Here is a 15,874-nt window from a genome sequence, read left to right as displayed (position 1 = left end):
AATGATCTTAAAGTAACCAGGTAGAGTATTAAAGTTTTCCAACACATAACTCGCAGTTAAAAAGTTATTTAAGGCTTGCTAGAATTATTATATTAATGATTATTTATTATTTGTATTATCATAGCACCAGGGAACCCCAGTCATGTGCCAGGACCCCATTGTGCTAGGCGCTGTACAAACACAGAACAAAAAAAAAGTTGTTGCAGCCGAGATCTTACAATCTAAGTATAAAATAAGAGACAACAGATGAACACAGACAGATGGGGGAGTGCAAGGAAACAATGAGACATTATTGTCTAAATAGACAAGACTGATGTAGGGTGGGGAAAGGGTTAGCACACACAAGCAGAGTGAATAGTGTGATGGCAGCAAACATCATGTTAGTGCCATGATTTTGATTAGTTTTCTTTTGGGTGGGTTTACTTAGAAGGAGTCAGCTAAATCGAAAGAAAAGGAAAGGCAGGGGATGCAGGTGGTGGGGAGGTGGAGCAGGAGTGGAGTGAAGCTGATGTGAGGAGACTGAGGAGAGAGGGGAAGGGTTGGAATAAACAACCAATCACTATAGGACAGAGAAAGGTTTGTCTGGAATGTCTAAAGGAGGATAATTCCCTGCTTTGGCGGCTTCTGGTCCTACCAGCTGGAGTCTCTGTGAAGGGTTAGGTCCTGCAGATGGACACACCTGGGCAGATGCCTGAGGCCACGTGGAGCCCGACTGAAATCAATGGGGTTCTGCACAGGTACAGGGATGTGCCCAAGCATATCTATTTACAGGATATGGTCCTTACTGAGAAACTCAACCAACAGAAATCCTAAAACATAATTTATTTACACTGACCGTGCCTGTTCCTCAAAGAGGCAGTTACTAGATATTTCAGCTAATAATTAGTTCACTTTTTTCCCCCTCTCTGATGGTCTTTAACCCATTTTTGAGCACAGCAACTTTTTAAACCTGGAAAGTCATTTAATTTTAATGACCCTTTCTTATAAAATAATCAATTATGCTATAGGTTATAAAATCTTCCTCATACACCATTTTCGGTGGATTAAAAACTTTAATCCTTCTCCTTATTCAGGGAATTCAGAGGTGCATGGGGGTACCTGAATGTCAGTCAGCATTCAAAGATTTTAATTTTAACAACGGCATGAGTGGAAACTGATCACTCCATTAAAAAAAAATGCAAGGAAGAGAACAAACCAAAGGAGAGAGAGTTCAATACCTGTCCACCTTTCACCTAACAACCAAATTCAACTGCTTCTCTTCACTTTTTTCACACTGAAAAGGCTGCAATAATTTTATGGGTTTTGTTTATTGCTCTTTAATGCTCATGACTAGGACCACATTTTAGTCACGTGTATTTTTATTAAAAGTCATGGACAGGTCACAGGCAGTAAACAAAAATTCACGGTCTGTAACCTGTCTATGACTTCAACTATATATCCTTGACTAAATCTTGGGCTGGGGACAGCCCAGGTGCTCAAGGGGGTTCCTGGGGCAGATGACGGGGGTTGGCGGGGCTGTCAGGCTCCCTACCTGGTTCCATGCCTCCCCAGAAGTGGTGACATCCCCCAGCTCAGCTCCTAGGCGGAGACGTGGCAGGCAGTCTGTGCGCTGCCTCCACCCCAAGTGCCAGCTCCGTAGCCAATGGGAACTGCGGCCAATGGGAGCTCTGGAGGCGGAGTGATGTTGCTGCTTCCGGGGAGCCCCCCCGAGGTAAGGGCCACCCAGAGCCCACCTCACCCCATCCTGTGCCCCAACCTCCTTCCCCCTCCCACAATTAACTCCTGCTGTATATGTAAAAAAACCTGCATTAAAGTCCACTCAGTCATACTTCAGCTAATCGCTCAGAAAAACAAATTTGGTTACAATTTGCAGGAGATAATGCTGCCCACTTCTTGTTTACAATGTCATCTGAAAGTGAAAACAGGCTTTCACATGGCACTATTGTAGCTGGCGTCAAGGTATTTATGTGCCAGATGCCCTAAAGATTCATATGTCCCTTCATGCTTCAACCACTGTTCCAGGGGAAATACGTCAAAGCTGATGATGGGTTCTGTTTAATAATGATACAAAGCAGAGCGGACTGACATGTTCATTTTCATCATCATGAGGCAGATGCCACCAGCAGAAGGTTGATTTTCTTTTTTGGTGGTTTGGGTTCTATAGTTTCCACATTGGAGTGTTGCTCTTTTAAGACTTCTGAAAATATGCTCCACATCTTTACTTTACAACGCCAGCTACAAAAGTGCCATGCGAATGCCTGTTCTCACTTTCAGGTGACACTGTAAATAAGAAGCAGGCAGCATTATCTCCTGTAAATGTAAACAAACTTGTTTGTCTTAGTGATTGGCTGAACAAGAAGTAGGACTGAGTGGACTTGTAGACTCTGAAGTTTTACATTGTTTTATTTTTGAATTCAGTTATGTAACAAAAAAAATCTACATTTGTAAGTTAAACTTTCATGATAAAGAGATTGCACTACAGTACTTGTGTTAGGTGAATTGAAAAATACTATTTCTTTTGTTTTTTACAGTGTAAATATTTGTAATAAAAAAGTGACACTACAGTTTGTATTTTGTGTTGTAATTGAAATCAATATATTTGAAAATACAGAAAACATCCAAAATATTTAAATAAATGGTATTCTATTATTGTTTAACATTGCGTGATTATTTGCGATTAATTTTTTTAATCGCTTGACAGCTTTACTTAAAACAAAACCCATGCTTAAACAATAATACTGTGACAGAATTCAATATTCATTAGAAGCCATGGCACAGTGGTATGACTTCAGTGGGACTACTTGATGCTTACAATGTAAGTGTTTCCAGGATCAATGCTTAAAAAAATTATGAATGATTGAGAAATACTATAATGAGCATGTAAGACAGAACATTTCAGCTGATAAATAAGGTGTGCACTGCACTAAGCATATTTACCTAGTTCAGGAAATGTATAAAGCTCAGCTAAACACATTGAGAGGAAAAACAACCGGTTGGACATTGCCTGGACAAAAATACTGTGCTATTTCTATTGGTGCGAGTTGCTATAACAGGTGCTGGAACAATTTTTATAGTGAGGGTGCTCCTGATGGAAACCATGTATTTAGTGTTTGTTATTATTACTTTAAGCCAAGGGGTGCAGCACCACTCCTAATTTCAGAACCAATGGTTGCCATCTAAAGGAACACTTACAGTGTGCAGAAATCGATTTGTACAAACAATTCTTGCAACAGAAGCTAACTAAATGTGCTTACCGTATAAAGCTCATTTAGAACTTTCATTAAATCTTCATGAAGCTGGAATGCAATCTCTTTGCCCTGTAATTAAAAAGAAATTATTACGAAGAGGCACTTAAATCTCCACAGAAATTTGCATTCATCATTCATTCATATTTGAAAGCTAGCACAATAGAGATTGTGAAGATGGCACTTTGACAGAATTCCAGTACACTAAAAATTAATGATTCAATGATATAGAGACGGACAACAGCTGGAGAGAAATTTTCTAATAGGAGATACAGAAGTGATTTAAGAGTGTGATTCCCATGAAGTATCAGGAAATTAGGTGCCAACACAAAGGCTAAAGTTTAGAATTAATGTTATAATGCTTTTTAAAAATTGTATACTGTTTTACAACTGTTATGATACACATACATAATAAATCACTTGGAACGAAACATTCTAGGATATCCTATCCATTTCTGTCACGAGTGTAGCCTTTGTTTCTCAGTACATACAACTATTGCTTTTATCTAAATATTTATTCAAGCAGTAATTGTAGCTCCTCTTTGAAACAGATAACCAACTGCATAATTTTCCACAGAACAGAGAGCTGAAACAGCTTTGTTTAACTTTTCTGCACTGAGTCTTTGCATTCATTATGACCCATAAAGGAGAAATACTTGGCACTGGTTAGTGAAGAAAGCAAGTATGTCAAAACAGGAGAGTTTAATTGGAGCCTCATTCAAATAGATTCCTTTGTTATTTGTCCATGTAACAGTTCAGTCAGACGAAAATTGTGGCAACTGTGCAAGAGTTGCAGGCAATTGTACAGCAGTCTTTGGAAAGCAACTATGTAAAAGATTCATAGACTCTGGCAAACTGCCTATGTAATATTTTTCCTTTAGTGCCTATTATCATAGCATCTAGCTAAACTACAGTGTGGGATCTCAACACATTTTTGCTTTTTGTGAGTAAACTGATAACCAACACTTAGCCTAAAAATCAAATGAAAACCAATCTCATAATAGATTGAGGTTTTTAGCTGTGAAAAGCACTATATTCTTATATGTAAAATGAAGGAAAATCACCTGCGGCGTACCAACTCACATCCAGAGCTACTGACATACTGAAATATCAGTGAAACACCTGTAGGAATAACTGTACTTGAACACACATTTTAAACTACACCCAAATTCCCCAAAGAGCCAGAGGATACATGCCATCAAGTAAACTTTCCAAGAAAATGAAACACAAAATTTCTGGAACAAACATTTTTCATTTGCTTCCCCTCCCCACACCATCCCCACGTTTTAAAGCTATATCACACCTATACCATCATTTTTCAATTTTTATTAGAAGCCTTAAAGCGAGATGATTTTTGATAATTTTCTGGGAGCTTGAAAGATGGAAAAGGGTTAACAAGATTCATGTTGCGTAACAGACAATCAGCTTTGGTAACTAAGGCATAACAGAATCCAGTTCCACATCTAGACAGCAATTCTGAAGCTCTGGTATACAGATACACCACAATCTCTCTCATTCTTTATGCTTTTGAAAGTTTGGCATATTTTAATACCAAATCTCTCCTTCAAGTAGGTTCTTCCATTTGAAAGTCTAGCAAACAAGGCTTGCTACTTCAATGTCTTTGCAAAATCCAGACTAATGCATTTTATGTTATGATAACTAAAGAGCAAGTGCTACAAGCTACATAGTTTATAGTACACCACATAAAAATAAATGATGTATTGCAACATATTGTAAATCATTAGTTTGAAACACAGTAAAAGCTTTCTAAAAAAATCTAAACTACTTTCATTGCTTTATTTGGCACATTTCCTCTAAAAGTTAACAATCCTGCTTTATAGTAGCCCAGAGTGATTCTGATGCAGCTTGCCTATCACTTCACAGAACTCAGACCTTTTTTCCTTCAGGTAACCTTTTATATGGAACTAAATACGATTGGCCTGTGTTAAAAATATTTTTTGCAGACCAAGATATTTAAACAACATGGTAATAGCCAGACTATAAAGCAGGACTTGAGGTTGGAAACAAATCCATGGAGAAACCCTGAGGCGAGATCAGTCCCCAACCCCCACTCAATACATCCATATTTTCAGTCACCATTACTGCCTGAATACCAATCAAAACCCAAAGTAATGTTGATTCTAAAGCAGTGTTTCCTAATCTGGCAGGCAAGTGCCCAGACTAGTTTCAGGTGTGTGTTGAAGGGGAGGAAGGGGCAAAGAGAAAGCAACCCAATACAACATGCCCACTGCAAACACTGTTGCAGTTAAAGTATCTGGTAGCTCTTTGAAAACCATGTGCCTTTCCTACTGCTCTTCTGTTGGGCCTTAAAGCAAATAGCCATGGGATATGTTCCTGTGTCCGGAAGCAGTTCCTTGGCTCCAACTTCTCCTCTGCTCCTGCAGTTCTCAGCACAGCCACAAATTCACAAGTAGCTCAGCTCCATAGAACTACCAATGACCACCCCTGGCATGACCCTCTCTCCTCTCCCAAGCAGCACATCGATTTTGGATGAATGGGTCTCAAGGGTGGGTAGAGGGAAGTCCACTGGGGAGATGGAGCTTTAAAAGTTGCAAGCTAAAATTATAAAATAGAAAGTAAAAAAGAGAAACAAAACAAAAAACACCAAGATGAGCAGGAAAAGAACAGACTGAGGACAGCAGAGAGACAGAGAATGGCGAGAAGAAAGGACACCGAGTAGCAATTGTGAAGGGTAACGGATAGAGGGGGATACAGAATATGGCAACCATTCCACCAATTCATCACAAGAGGGACCCTGGCAGACAGAGATTAGAAACTGCTCAAAGCAGAGTGAACCTTGTAATGGCGCTGATGTGCAGTTTATTTCTGACTTAGCCACTGTAATTGCGGGGGGGGGGGGGAGAGAAATAAGTGAAGGGATTTTGTTAACCCCTAGCTCCTAGCAGTCCAATGGACTAACTCTCAAGAACTAATGCATTTTGCATTAGTATTTAACATCAGGAAAAACTGGCTCAAGGGGCTAGTAACAAGGCTTTTAGTGTGTAATATATATTGTATGTGTGCCTCAGATGTGCAGTGCATTTCTTTTCAGTTATTAACAGCCCTCTCCTCATTTTCAGTCATGCTACTTATTCTCCTCTCCTGCAGTACTTTAGTGCGCTTTAATGTTACCTTCCTCTGGGAGTTTATCCTCAGCAAAGCCAAATTATAGTATGCAAGATACAGCACACCTTTTCCTGGAGCTAAGTCAGTATCTCTGACCAGTCTCTCAAGATCCTAAAAACAAGCTGCGAGAAGCCTTGGTCTTTGCTCTAGCCTCAAAAAATTTACTGAGGTGTAACCCTCATTGTGCTTAACATTTTCAAGATATAACTGATTCAACAACTTTAGAGAAAAGCAAAGACCATAGGCCTTAATACAACCTCATAAGAATGGATTAAATAGTGGTCTTCTTGTGTTTAATTGGTTTAGTAAAAGATTTGTTTATAATTTAAGTCATACCTAATCCAGTTTCAAAGTATACTGATTGTCTTCAAATGGTGTTAATCTATGTCACAATAAATGTAATCCCCCCCTATATTTATTGTTCCTAATTTAATTGATACAGTAAATATCAGTGTATCCAGAAAATGTACAAAATAGTGCCCTGCACCTGTAAATCAATGGGATTACTCACATGCTTCTAGTTAAACACAGGCATACATACATACAAGATGTACTACCTGACATGGGGGAGGTGGGAATTGTTTTTGGGGAAACAGAAAGTCTAACACCTAATGTCTAAAACTGCAAGAGAAAAAAAAATGATTGCCAACAAATTTTGAAACCCAAACAATTCATGTTTTGCTCTCTCTAATGACACTTGCAGCACTGGCATATATGCATAATGATAGTATATCAAGATTTCATTAGATTTATTGTTTGCGTTTCATACACCTAACATTTTACTACACACTAATGGCTGGCTCCCACTGACTCAGCGCAAGTATTTCCAGCAGTTTCAATTGGAGCAGCACTGAACCCAAAATTATTATTTGACTGGTTTTCATTTCAATTTTATAGTTAATTATGCTGAATTTTTCCTGGAATGCTGTAACATCTATGTTTGGGACATGTTATTTTACCATCAGTTACAGCATTCAGTAACACTGTTCATGGAATATTTCTCTTAGAATCATAGAATCTCAGGGTTGGAAGGGACCTCAGGAGGTCATCTAGTCCAACCCCCTGCTCAAAGCAGGACCAAACCCAACAAAAATGATTCGGCTTGTTTCTCTCAGAAAAGGTCATCTATAAGCCGTCTTAAAAATACACCACCAGCTGTAGTGACTCTCTATAGACAGATAGCTAAACCAAAGTAAAATTGGCCCAGATCTACCAGTTTGCAGTGATTAATCGCTTATCTAGCCTTTAATTGTTAAATGTAATTCCTTTAAATCTTAATGAGAAGAAAATGATGCAGAGATTCTCTATATATCCTGTGTTTTTATAATTTTCAACTAGAGCTGGCAGGTAGTCATATTTCCGGTTAATTACAAGATTATGGAATTTAAATATTTATTGTACTTCACTTCCCAACCTCTTTTACTGTAAACACTGGAGATATCTTCATCTCAGCTCATTATGGTTTCTGTCCAAAGAAATTAAGTTTTTATAAATTATAAATACACAAATATGGTTAAAGATTTTGGGTATATGTATTAATGCAGTTGCTTATTAACACAGCAACAGCCAGTATCATTGTATAAATGTTCTGCGAGATACTCTTCACATTTGTTGGTTTTTGTTATTCCTTTATTCTTCAATTGAAGCACATCTGCCCCATCTGTCTGACAAGATCTGCAAGAACACAGCATTTTAATAGGTTTGAGCTCTGCTGTTTGAGGTTCTGTCTTATGGTGGTGTTCATTTTGCACATAAAATTGCAATCTCTATTGCTTTTATATGCTGGCAACTAAAAGGCAGAAAAGCTTAAGTGCTAAATTGGACTAATGCAGACTGCCCTAGGGCAAGGAACTCTGGGCTACCAGAGTCCATTGCTCTGGGACAGCCCAACCATGTGGACTGTCTTGGGACTAGGGACCCCAGAGTTTCCAGAATCCCAGGCCAGCTCTCTTCCTGTGCTGTCAGACTCCTGTAGTTTGGTGAGCTAGCTGGCCCAGGAGGCTGGGGGCCTGAGCCTCAGGACAGTCCACATAGCAGGGCTGCCATGGAGCTGCAGACCCCAACCAGCCTGGCAGCTGCTGACTGAAGTTGATTCTTATCAGTCTCAGCCAGCAGCTGTCAGGACCAAGGGAGCATACTTCCTTTTGGAAACACCATGTGACAATGTTTTCCAAACATCTTTTTTTAAATTTCCAGTTCATGGGAAATTTTTGTAAAATTGGTTGGTTTTGTTCCAAATTAGAATGAAAATTTCACCATATTGAAATTTCCCATGAACCAGAAAACCCAAGTTTCAGCCAGCTGTACACCTAATTCCAGCATTCTTCCTATTTTACAAAATGGTGATACAATTAGTTCAGGGTTCATCCAGCACACCGAACATCAATTATGAATTAGTGGCAGCCAACTTTATAAAGGACACCCTCACTTCCACATGCAGACAGACTGTAGGGAAATGGCAGCCATCTTGCTGGCTTCAGACCTGTTCCTCTTTTCAACAAGTCAAATTCTGGGGCCCTGGAGATGTGCCAGTTAGAAGTAGAAATTGATGGAGTCTGATATTTTCTTTTATGCAATCTTGTTTATTTACAAGAATGTACAAAGTCCTGCTTCTCCAAATGCATGAGAAACCAAGAACAAAAAGGAGCAGTTTGTTAGCTTAGAGCCCCAAGCCTGTTCAGCCAACAAACTCGGAAGTTCTCTCTCTTTTTCCATGGTCACATTGTACTCAAGCTGTGCTTGGCTTTTTTTGCTATTCACTCTTGTCCTGCCCCTCTAGCTGAGCTGTCTGTTCCTAGTTTGTGTGCGTCTCCCACCTCCCCTCCCACACTTGGTCACAATACCCAGTGGAACCCTCTGCCCACCTCGTGCTAGTTTCTGGGCAGATTCCATCTGGACTTGTTTTAGGTGTGCCTCCTCTAAGTATTTTCTTCAACTATCTTCAGTGAAGGGCATGTTCACAAATCAGGGTGAATATGGTTTTAGTTCAAATCCATAACAGGTTTTCATCCAGCTCATAACAGACCCATTGACAGTAAAAAGACGACAGTGGCCATTTTGAAGAAGGTAAAATTCAGGAGTTGGCAGTCTTTCATCATGTTTTCATGAGACAGGTAAACAACACCTCCCAAAATTACTAGAGTCATGATCAAATAGTGAGAGTTGGAAATACTGAATTAGATTAAACTAACCGAATTTTGACCCTGAAAACCTACACAGGAAAAAAAAGATCAGTTTCATAATCAGGACTTACTACTTTTGGAACAGGATGTCTCCTCCCCCACAAATAAGTCCCCCCATAGAAATGTGCAAATAAGTTTACTGATGCTTGATCATTCCTTGACTTTACAAGTATCATTTCCAGAGTTTCCTCTTGAAATATTTCCTTATGTTGTACTTTTCAGGCATTTTGGGTCTTGAGGCTTTTTAAAGAGGTCTCCTGAATTTCCCTTCCCTTTTTCCTTCTGAGAAAAAACTAAGTACAGGAAAAAAAAATGCTGCTTTTGACCTCACTGTTGAGAAAAAGTGGCAGAAACATACAAGATGATACCAGACAAAAAAGAGATAATCTGCAGTGGAATCAGTTCCTGGAAATAACAGTCTGAGAAAAAAATTATGTCAGTGTGCCTGGAAGACGCTGCACTTCCCATAATACACATTATGGGACACAATTATTCTAGTAACCATTACTGTTTTGTCTAAGAGGGAAGCTGCAGCAGAATCTCCACTAATAAATTAAGGCTGTGTGTATACTTAAAACACTACAGTGGCACAGCTGTGGCCCTGTAGGACTGTATTTCCAGTAGAGACAGGGAAGTGTCAGTACTATTGTACAAGGCACTGGTGAGACCTCATCTGGAATAGTGTGTGCAATTCTGGTCTCTCCTGCTTAAGAAAGATGAATTCAAATGGGAAGAGATGCAGAGAAGGGCTACTAGAATGATCTGAGGAATGGAAAACCTATCTTATGAGAGAAGAAAGAGGTTGGCTTGTTAGGCCTAACCAAAAGAAGACCGAAGAGAGATATGGTTGCTCTCTCTAAATATATCAGAGGAATAAATACAAGGGGGAGAGAGGAGTTAGTTAAATTAAGCACCAATGTGGACCCAAGAACAAATGGATATAAATTGGCCATCAACAAGTTTAGGCTTGAAATTAGGTGAAGATTTCTAACCATCAGAGGTGTGAAGTTCTGGAACAGTTTTCCAAGGGGAGCAGTGGGGGCAAAAATCTAACTGGTTTCAAGACTGAGCTTGATAAGTTTTTGGAAGGAATGGTATGATGGGACTGCCTACAATGGCAAATGGCCAATCGGCAAATGCCAGTAGCAAAAATCCCCAACGACTCGACACAGGCCATTAGAAGGGGCAGGCTCTGAGTTACTACAGAGAATTCTTTCCCAGGGATCTGCCTGGTGGGTGTTGCCCACATGCTCAGGGTCTAGCTGATTGCCATATTTGAGGTTGGGAAGAAATTTTCCCCTGGGTCAGATTGGCAGAGACCCTGGGGTGTTTTCACCTTCCTCCGCAGCATGGGGCCTGGGTCATTTGTAGGTTTAAACTAGTGTAAATGGTGAATTCTCTGTAACTTGAAGTCTTTAAATCATGATTTGAGGACTTTGGTAACTCAGCCAGAGGTTAGGAATCTATTTCAGGAGTGGGTGGATGGCCTGGAATGTGTAGGTGGTCAGATTAGATGATCACGATGATCCCTTCTGACCTTAAAGTCTATGAGCACTTCAGTGTAGATATTCACTACAGCAAAAGAAGGGGTTCTCCCATTGATATAGGTAATCCACCTCCCTGAGAGGCATTAGCTATGTCAAGAAGAATTCTTCTTTTGACCTAGTGCTGTCTACACTGGGGGTTGGGTTGGCTTAATTACGTCTCTCAGGGGTGTGGATTTTTCACACACCTGAGAGATGTAGCTATAGCAATGTAACGTTTCAGTGTATACCAGCCCTAAGACTGAATAAGGAGGGTGGCAAACCTCTGTGGAGAAGGTTTAATTTAAATGTTCTTGTGTATTAAATCTGGATATAGGATAAGCAGAGCTCTCTGGGACCAGGGCTTCTAACATTAAAGGCCTGAGTTCTTATCTCTTGTTATGGATGGATTCTTCTCTCCTGTTGCTTCAACAGATCAGTGTTCAGCTAGTATTGACTTGATTTGTAGGTGTATTTGTTTTTATAGCTTCTCATATGGCACCTCCACATTAGTACACTTCAGGTAGAATGCCATTGCGGCCTGGAGACTTGCCCATGGACATCTGCTTCATGTCTCTTGTTATGAAAGAGGAATATAAAGCCTAAGCAATCAAGGAAAGACCTCCAGGACATGACATTCTCTGCTGAAAAAATAATTCTGTTCCTTTTACAAGGACCATTTGTTCAAGTTCAAACACAGGCTGTCTCCATATTATCCTGATTAGTACTGTTTGTCATCTCATTATACCAAACAAATATGCAACATACCATAAGCTATGTACACAACTGAACATTTCCAAGCCACATATATTGGTTAAACCTCCTCAGGAGTTTTCCATCTTTTACTTCTCTTGATTTATTTCTTTCTGTTCTCTAGGACTGTCCTAATTTTTCTCTTGACAAAGAAGCGAGGCTCATGGGCCCAAAGACTTCAAGTAATATGCTCTTGTAACTTTGGGCACAAAATGCTATAACTGGGTATCTCTATAAAAGCAGCAAAGAGTCCTGTGGCACCTTATAGACTAACAGACGTATTGGAGCATGAGCTTTCGTGGGTGAATACCCATTTCGTCAGATGCATGTGAGCATCTCTATAGCACTTAAACTGAAAGATTATAATTAATAAGGTAAAACCTCCTGGAGCTTTCTATGATCTAAAAGGACATTACAATCATGTCACTGCCTGATATTGCTGCTGAAAAACGAATAGACGTCAGTGTACCTTAAGCACTAATCGGCGCCTACCTGTAGGAACTTCTGCTTAGAAACAAGACACACAAACCAATGGCTGCAGCCTAGACAGAGAAGGCTTTGAAATCAAGGAGCCAGACCAAGGCCCAGAGACAGATTAACCTAATTATTCCAGCTCTCTTTTTCTATAGGTTTTTTTAGGTGTGTCAGTGTCACAGAATTAATTGTGCAACTGCAGGTAAAAGCATGAATAAAAGAAGGACTTACTTTAATTAAACTGGGAAAAGATTATATGCTTATTTTCAGTCTCCCTTACCAAATAAACACATCTGAGGATTTAACAGGAAAATAAGGTGCATTAAGAGTAAATTAAAAGCTGAAGTGGCTGGGTCCTCTAATGGTGTCGCTAGAGTAGATATGGGGACAGAATAGGCAACGAGGCAGGCCAGTCCTCACTTACACACAGGCCCCCAACCTGAAGCAGATACTCACCAGCAACTACACACCACACCACAGAAACATTACCCCAGGAACCAATCCCTATAACAAATCTTGTTGCCTACTCTGTCCTCATATCTACTCTAGCGACACCATCAGAGGACCCAACCACATCAGCCACACCATCAGGGACTTATTCACCTGCACATCTACCAATGTGATATATGCCATCATGTGCCAGCAATGCCCCTCTGCCATGTACATTGGCCAAACTGGACAGTCTCTACGTAAAAGAACAAATGGACACAAATTGGACACCAGGAATAATAACATACAAAAGACAGTAGGAGAACACTTTAATCTCCCTGGGCATTCTATAACAGATTTAAAAGTAGCCATACTTGAACAAAAAACCTCCAAAAACAGACTTCAAAGAGAAACTGCAGAAATAAAATTCATTTGCAAATTTAACACCATTAATGTGGGCATGAATAGGGACTGGGAGTGGCTGGCTCACTACAAAAGCAACTTTTCCTCTCCTGGCATTGACACCTCCTCCTCAATTATTGGGAATGGACTACATCCACCCTGATTGAACTGGCCCTGTCAACACTGGTTCTCCACTTGTTGGGTAACTCCCTTCTCTTCATGTGTCAGAATAATAATGCCTGCATGTGTAATTTTCACTCCATGCATCTGAAAAAGTGGGTTTTTTACCCCCGAAAGCTCATACCCAAATAAATCCGTTAGTCTTTAAGGTGCCACCGGACACCTCGTTGTTTTTGTGAATACAGACTAACACGGCTCCTCCCTGATACTTGTATTATACAAGTTATTTAGTTAAAGCATGACCTGTTATCAAGATATAAATATCTTAAATATGCAGCCTAATTGCTGTGTTTCCTTGTATTACAAGACAGGCAAGGTGGGGGAGGTAATATCTTTTATTGGACCAACTTCTGTTGGTGAGAGAGCCAAACTTTCGAGCCACACAGAGCTCTTCTTCAAGTCTGGAAAAGGTACTACGAATTGGTCCAATAAAAGACATTAGTTCACTCACCTTATCTCTCTATCTATCTAATATCCTGGGACTGACATGGCTACAACTACACGATATACTTTTATTGTAAGTAAGAAGTGCCTCCTATCCAGGGAAGACTTGTGGTTCATATTGCAGAACAAAAAGTCTGTCCCACAGATATTGACTGATATCAGCAATTTCATTTTGGAACTATTGTGTTCATCTTCTGGTGTTTTCTACTAAACACGCACACTTTAGTTGTATGATAAGTATCAAACTACTAGGGAAGATTAAGGACGCATCAAAAGATTAATAAATGAAGAATTTCTGAGCAAACAAGAAAAAATTTAGTTCAATATGGAGTTTACTTGTGGCTGCAAGGAGAACAGCATGAAAAGATCGGGCGGTTGTTTTGCTTGAGAGGTAGTGAAGAGAGGCAGGAAAGCCCAGTGAGTATGGTGAATCAGCATAATTATCTATAATAAAAGAGGTAGTCAAAGTATCTTTAAAACTAGGTCAAGGTTAATGATTTATGGACCATTCAGCATCCAAAAATACACCCTGATTCCAGAAGGATATCTCAATTATACAATAAAATGAATGCTTTGTAATATTCACTCCACCTGCCATTTTTTGTCATCCTCAAAATTGCAACACAGAAGCTGGTGATAGGGTGTTTAAATAATCAAGGTGATTGCTACAAGCCAGCAGTAACCTTTTCAGCAAAAACTACTGCTTAAGTAGACTTGATTCACAGTCAGTTAATTTCATTTTTAGACACAGCAAGTAAACACTAAAATCTTCAAATTATTTAGCAGCAGAACTTGTCTGTAAATGTTTCTGAAAAAGAAAAATATTAAATGATAAAGGTCAGGTCTGCACTATAATTTTTGCTCCTGTGGCAATGTCAATTAGGGGTGTGATTTTTGGCAACATTTCTATGCTCGCAAAAGCCCTAGTATAGATGCACTTATATTGGCACATATAAGCTGTGTTTGCTCTAGGAGGGTTTTAGTGTAGATTAGGCTCCAGTGTTAGCTTCAGATATCAATATTTATGAAAAGCTCAGAAATTTCCTCTTATGAAATTTGAGTCTTAATTCTTTAAATTGATCCACCTGTGTTTGTAACAATGGGCCCATTACTGAAACCCTTCTACTTATGGCATTCCCATTGAAGTCAATGAGAGGTAAGCATATATATTATTTGCTGGAACGGATTAAAAATGCTTTCCTGATTAGTTGTTCAACATCTGTATATCTTCCATATTAGCAAAAATAGTGGTTTGTGTACAACAGATTCATGCATCTGACAGAACATTCTGTCATCAAGATATTGGAAGAGTGATAAAGCAATTAATTTTAGTTTAGTTTTATTTCTACCACAGGTTTTATTGCACATCATCATATTACATGAAATTGTTTTTACCCCCTTTCCTCCTCATTCTTCTTCTACATTCTCTAAGTAGCTCTTGGGTCCAGCTGCATCCATCCCCATGTACAGCCTCCCTTTGTCCAGTGAAACAGGAACTTTCAGGACTGTGTCAAATGAAAGCCTCTTCTGGAACCAGAAATCATGCATCCTGAATGCCAGTAGGAAACACCATCATTCAATCGGTGAATGTATACCTTGAACCTTAATTCTTTTGGAACTCATTTTTGTAATACCCAGAATCAATGCCTACAGAATCACACAGTAACTGATGATCATGCATTTACATTCTGTTTTATTGTAGAACACACTATTGATGATAGCTAAAGACTCCACTCACAAGCATCAAACTGAGGCTGCCTTACTGTCCTTTCTTATCCAGAGAGGAAGCTGCACTATGTATTTATCATGAAGCTATTAATCTTTTAAACAAAACACCTGTAAAACTTTTACAAAGAAGTTTCAGTGAAATCCCAATAACTGTAACTAAACAAAAATTAAATATGGGGGAGGGAGTCTTCTATGGGAAGCATAGCACATGGCTACTTCCCTATCTCCAGGCATCACCTTTGTGACAAACTGATCACAAGCTTAATTCTTGGAACCCAAGACCCTTCTACTTGAACCAGAGACACTCTCAAGGCAGAGAAGACATGGTTACTTACTGTAACTTGGGTTCTTTGAGATGAGATGTGAT

At 39.5% G+C, this 15,874-nt stretch overlaps 1 protein-coding gene across 2 annotated transcripts in view; it reads right to left on the bottom strand.

Annotated features, from left to right (window-relative positions):
* SRGAP1 (SLIT-ROBO Rho GTPase activating protein 1) overlaps nt 1-15,874 on the bottom strand; it is a 252,847-nt gene that overhangs the window by 88,580 nt on the left and 148,393 nt on the right. For both annotated transcript variants that reach the window (XM_045033003.1, XM_045033011.1), the window contains exon 4: nt 3,255-3,317. In XM_045033003.1, coding sequence (XP_044888938.1) covers nt 3,255-3,317 — 63 coding nt within the window. The remainder of the gene's footprint in view (nt 1-3,254; nt 3,318-15,874) is intronic.

The sequence above is a fragment of the Mauremys mutica genome, chromosome 1 (genome assembly GCF_020497125.1).
Source record: "Mauremys mutica isolate MM-2020 ecotype Southern chromosome 1, ASM2049712v1, whole genome shotgun sequence".
NCBI classification, from domain to species: domain Eukaryota; kingdom Metazoa; phylum Chordata; order Testudines; family Geoemydidae; genus Mauremys; species Mauremys mutica.
This window is presented reverse-complemented; position numbering and strand designations above follow the sequence as displayed.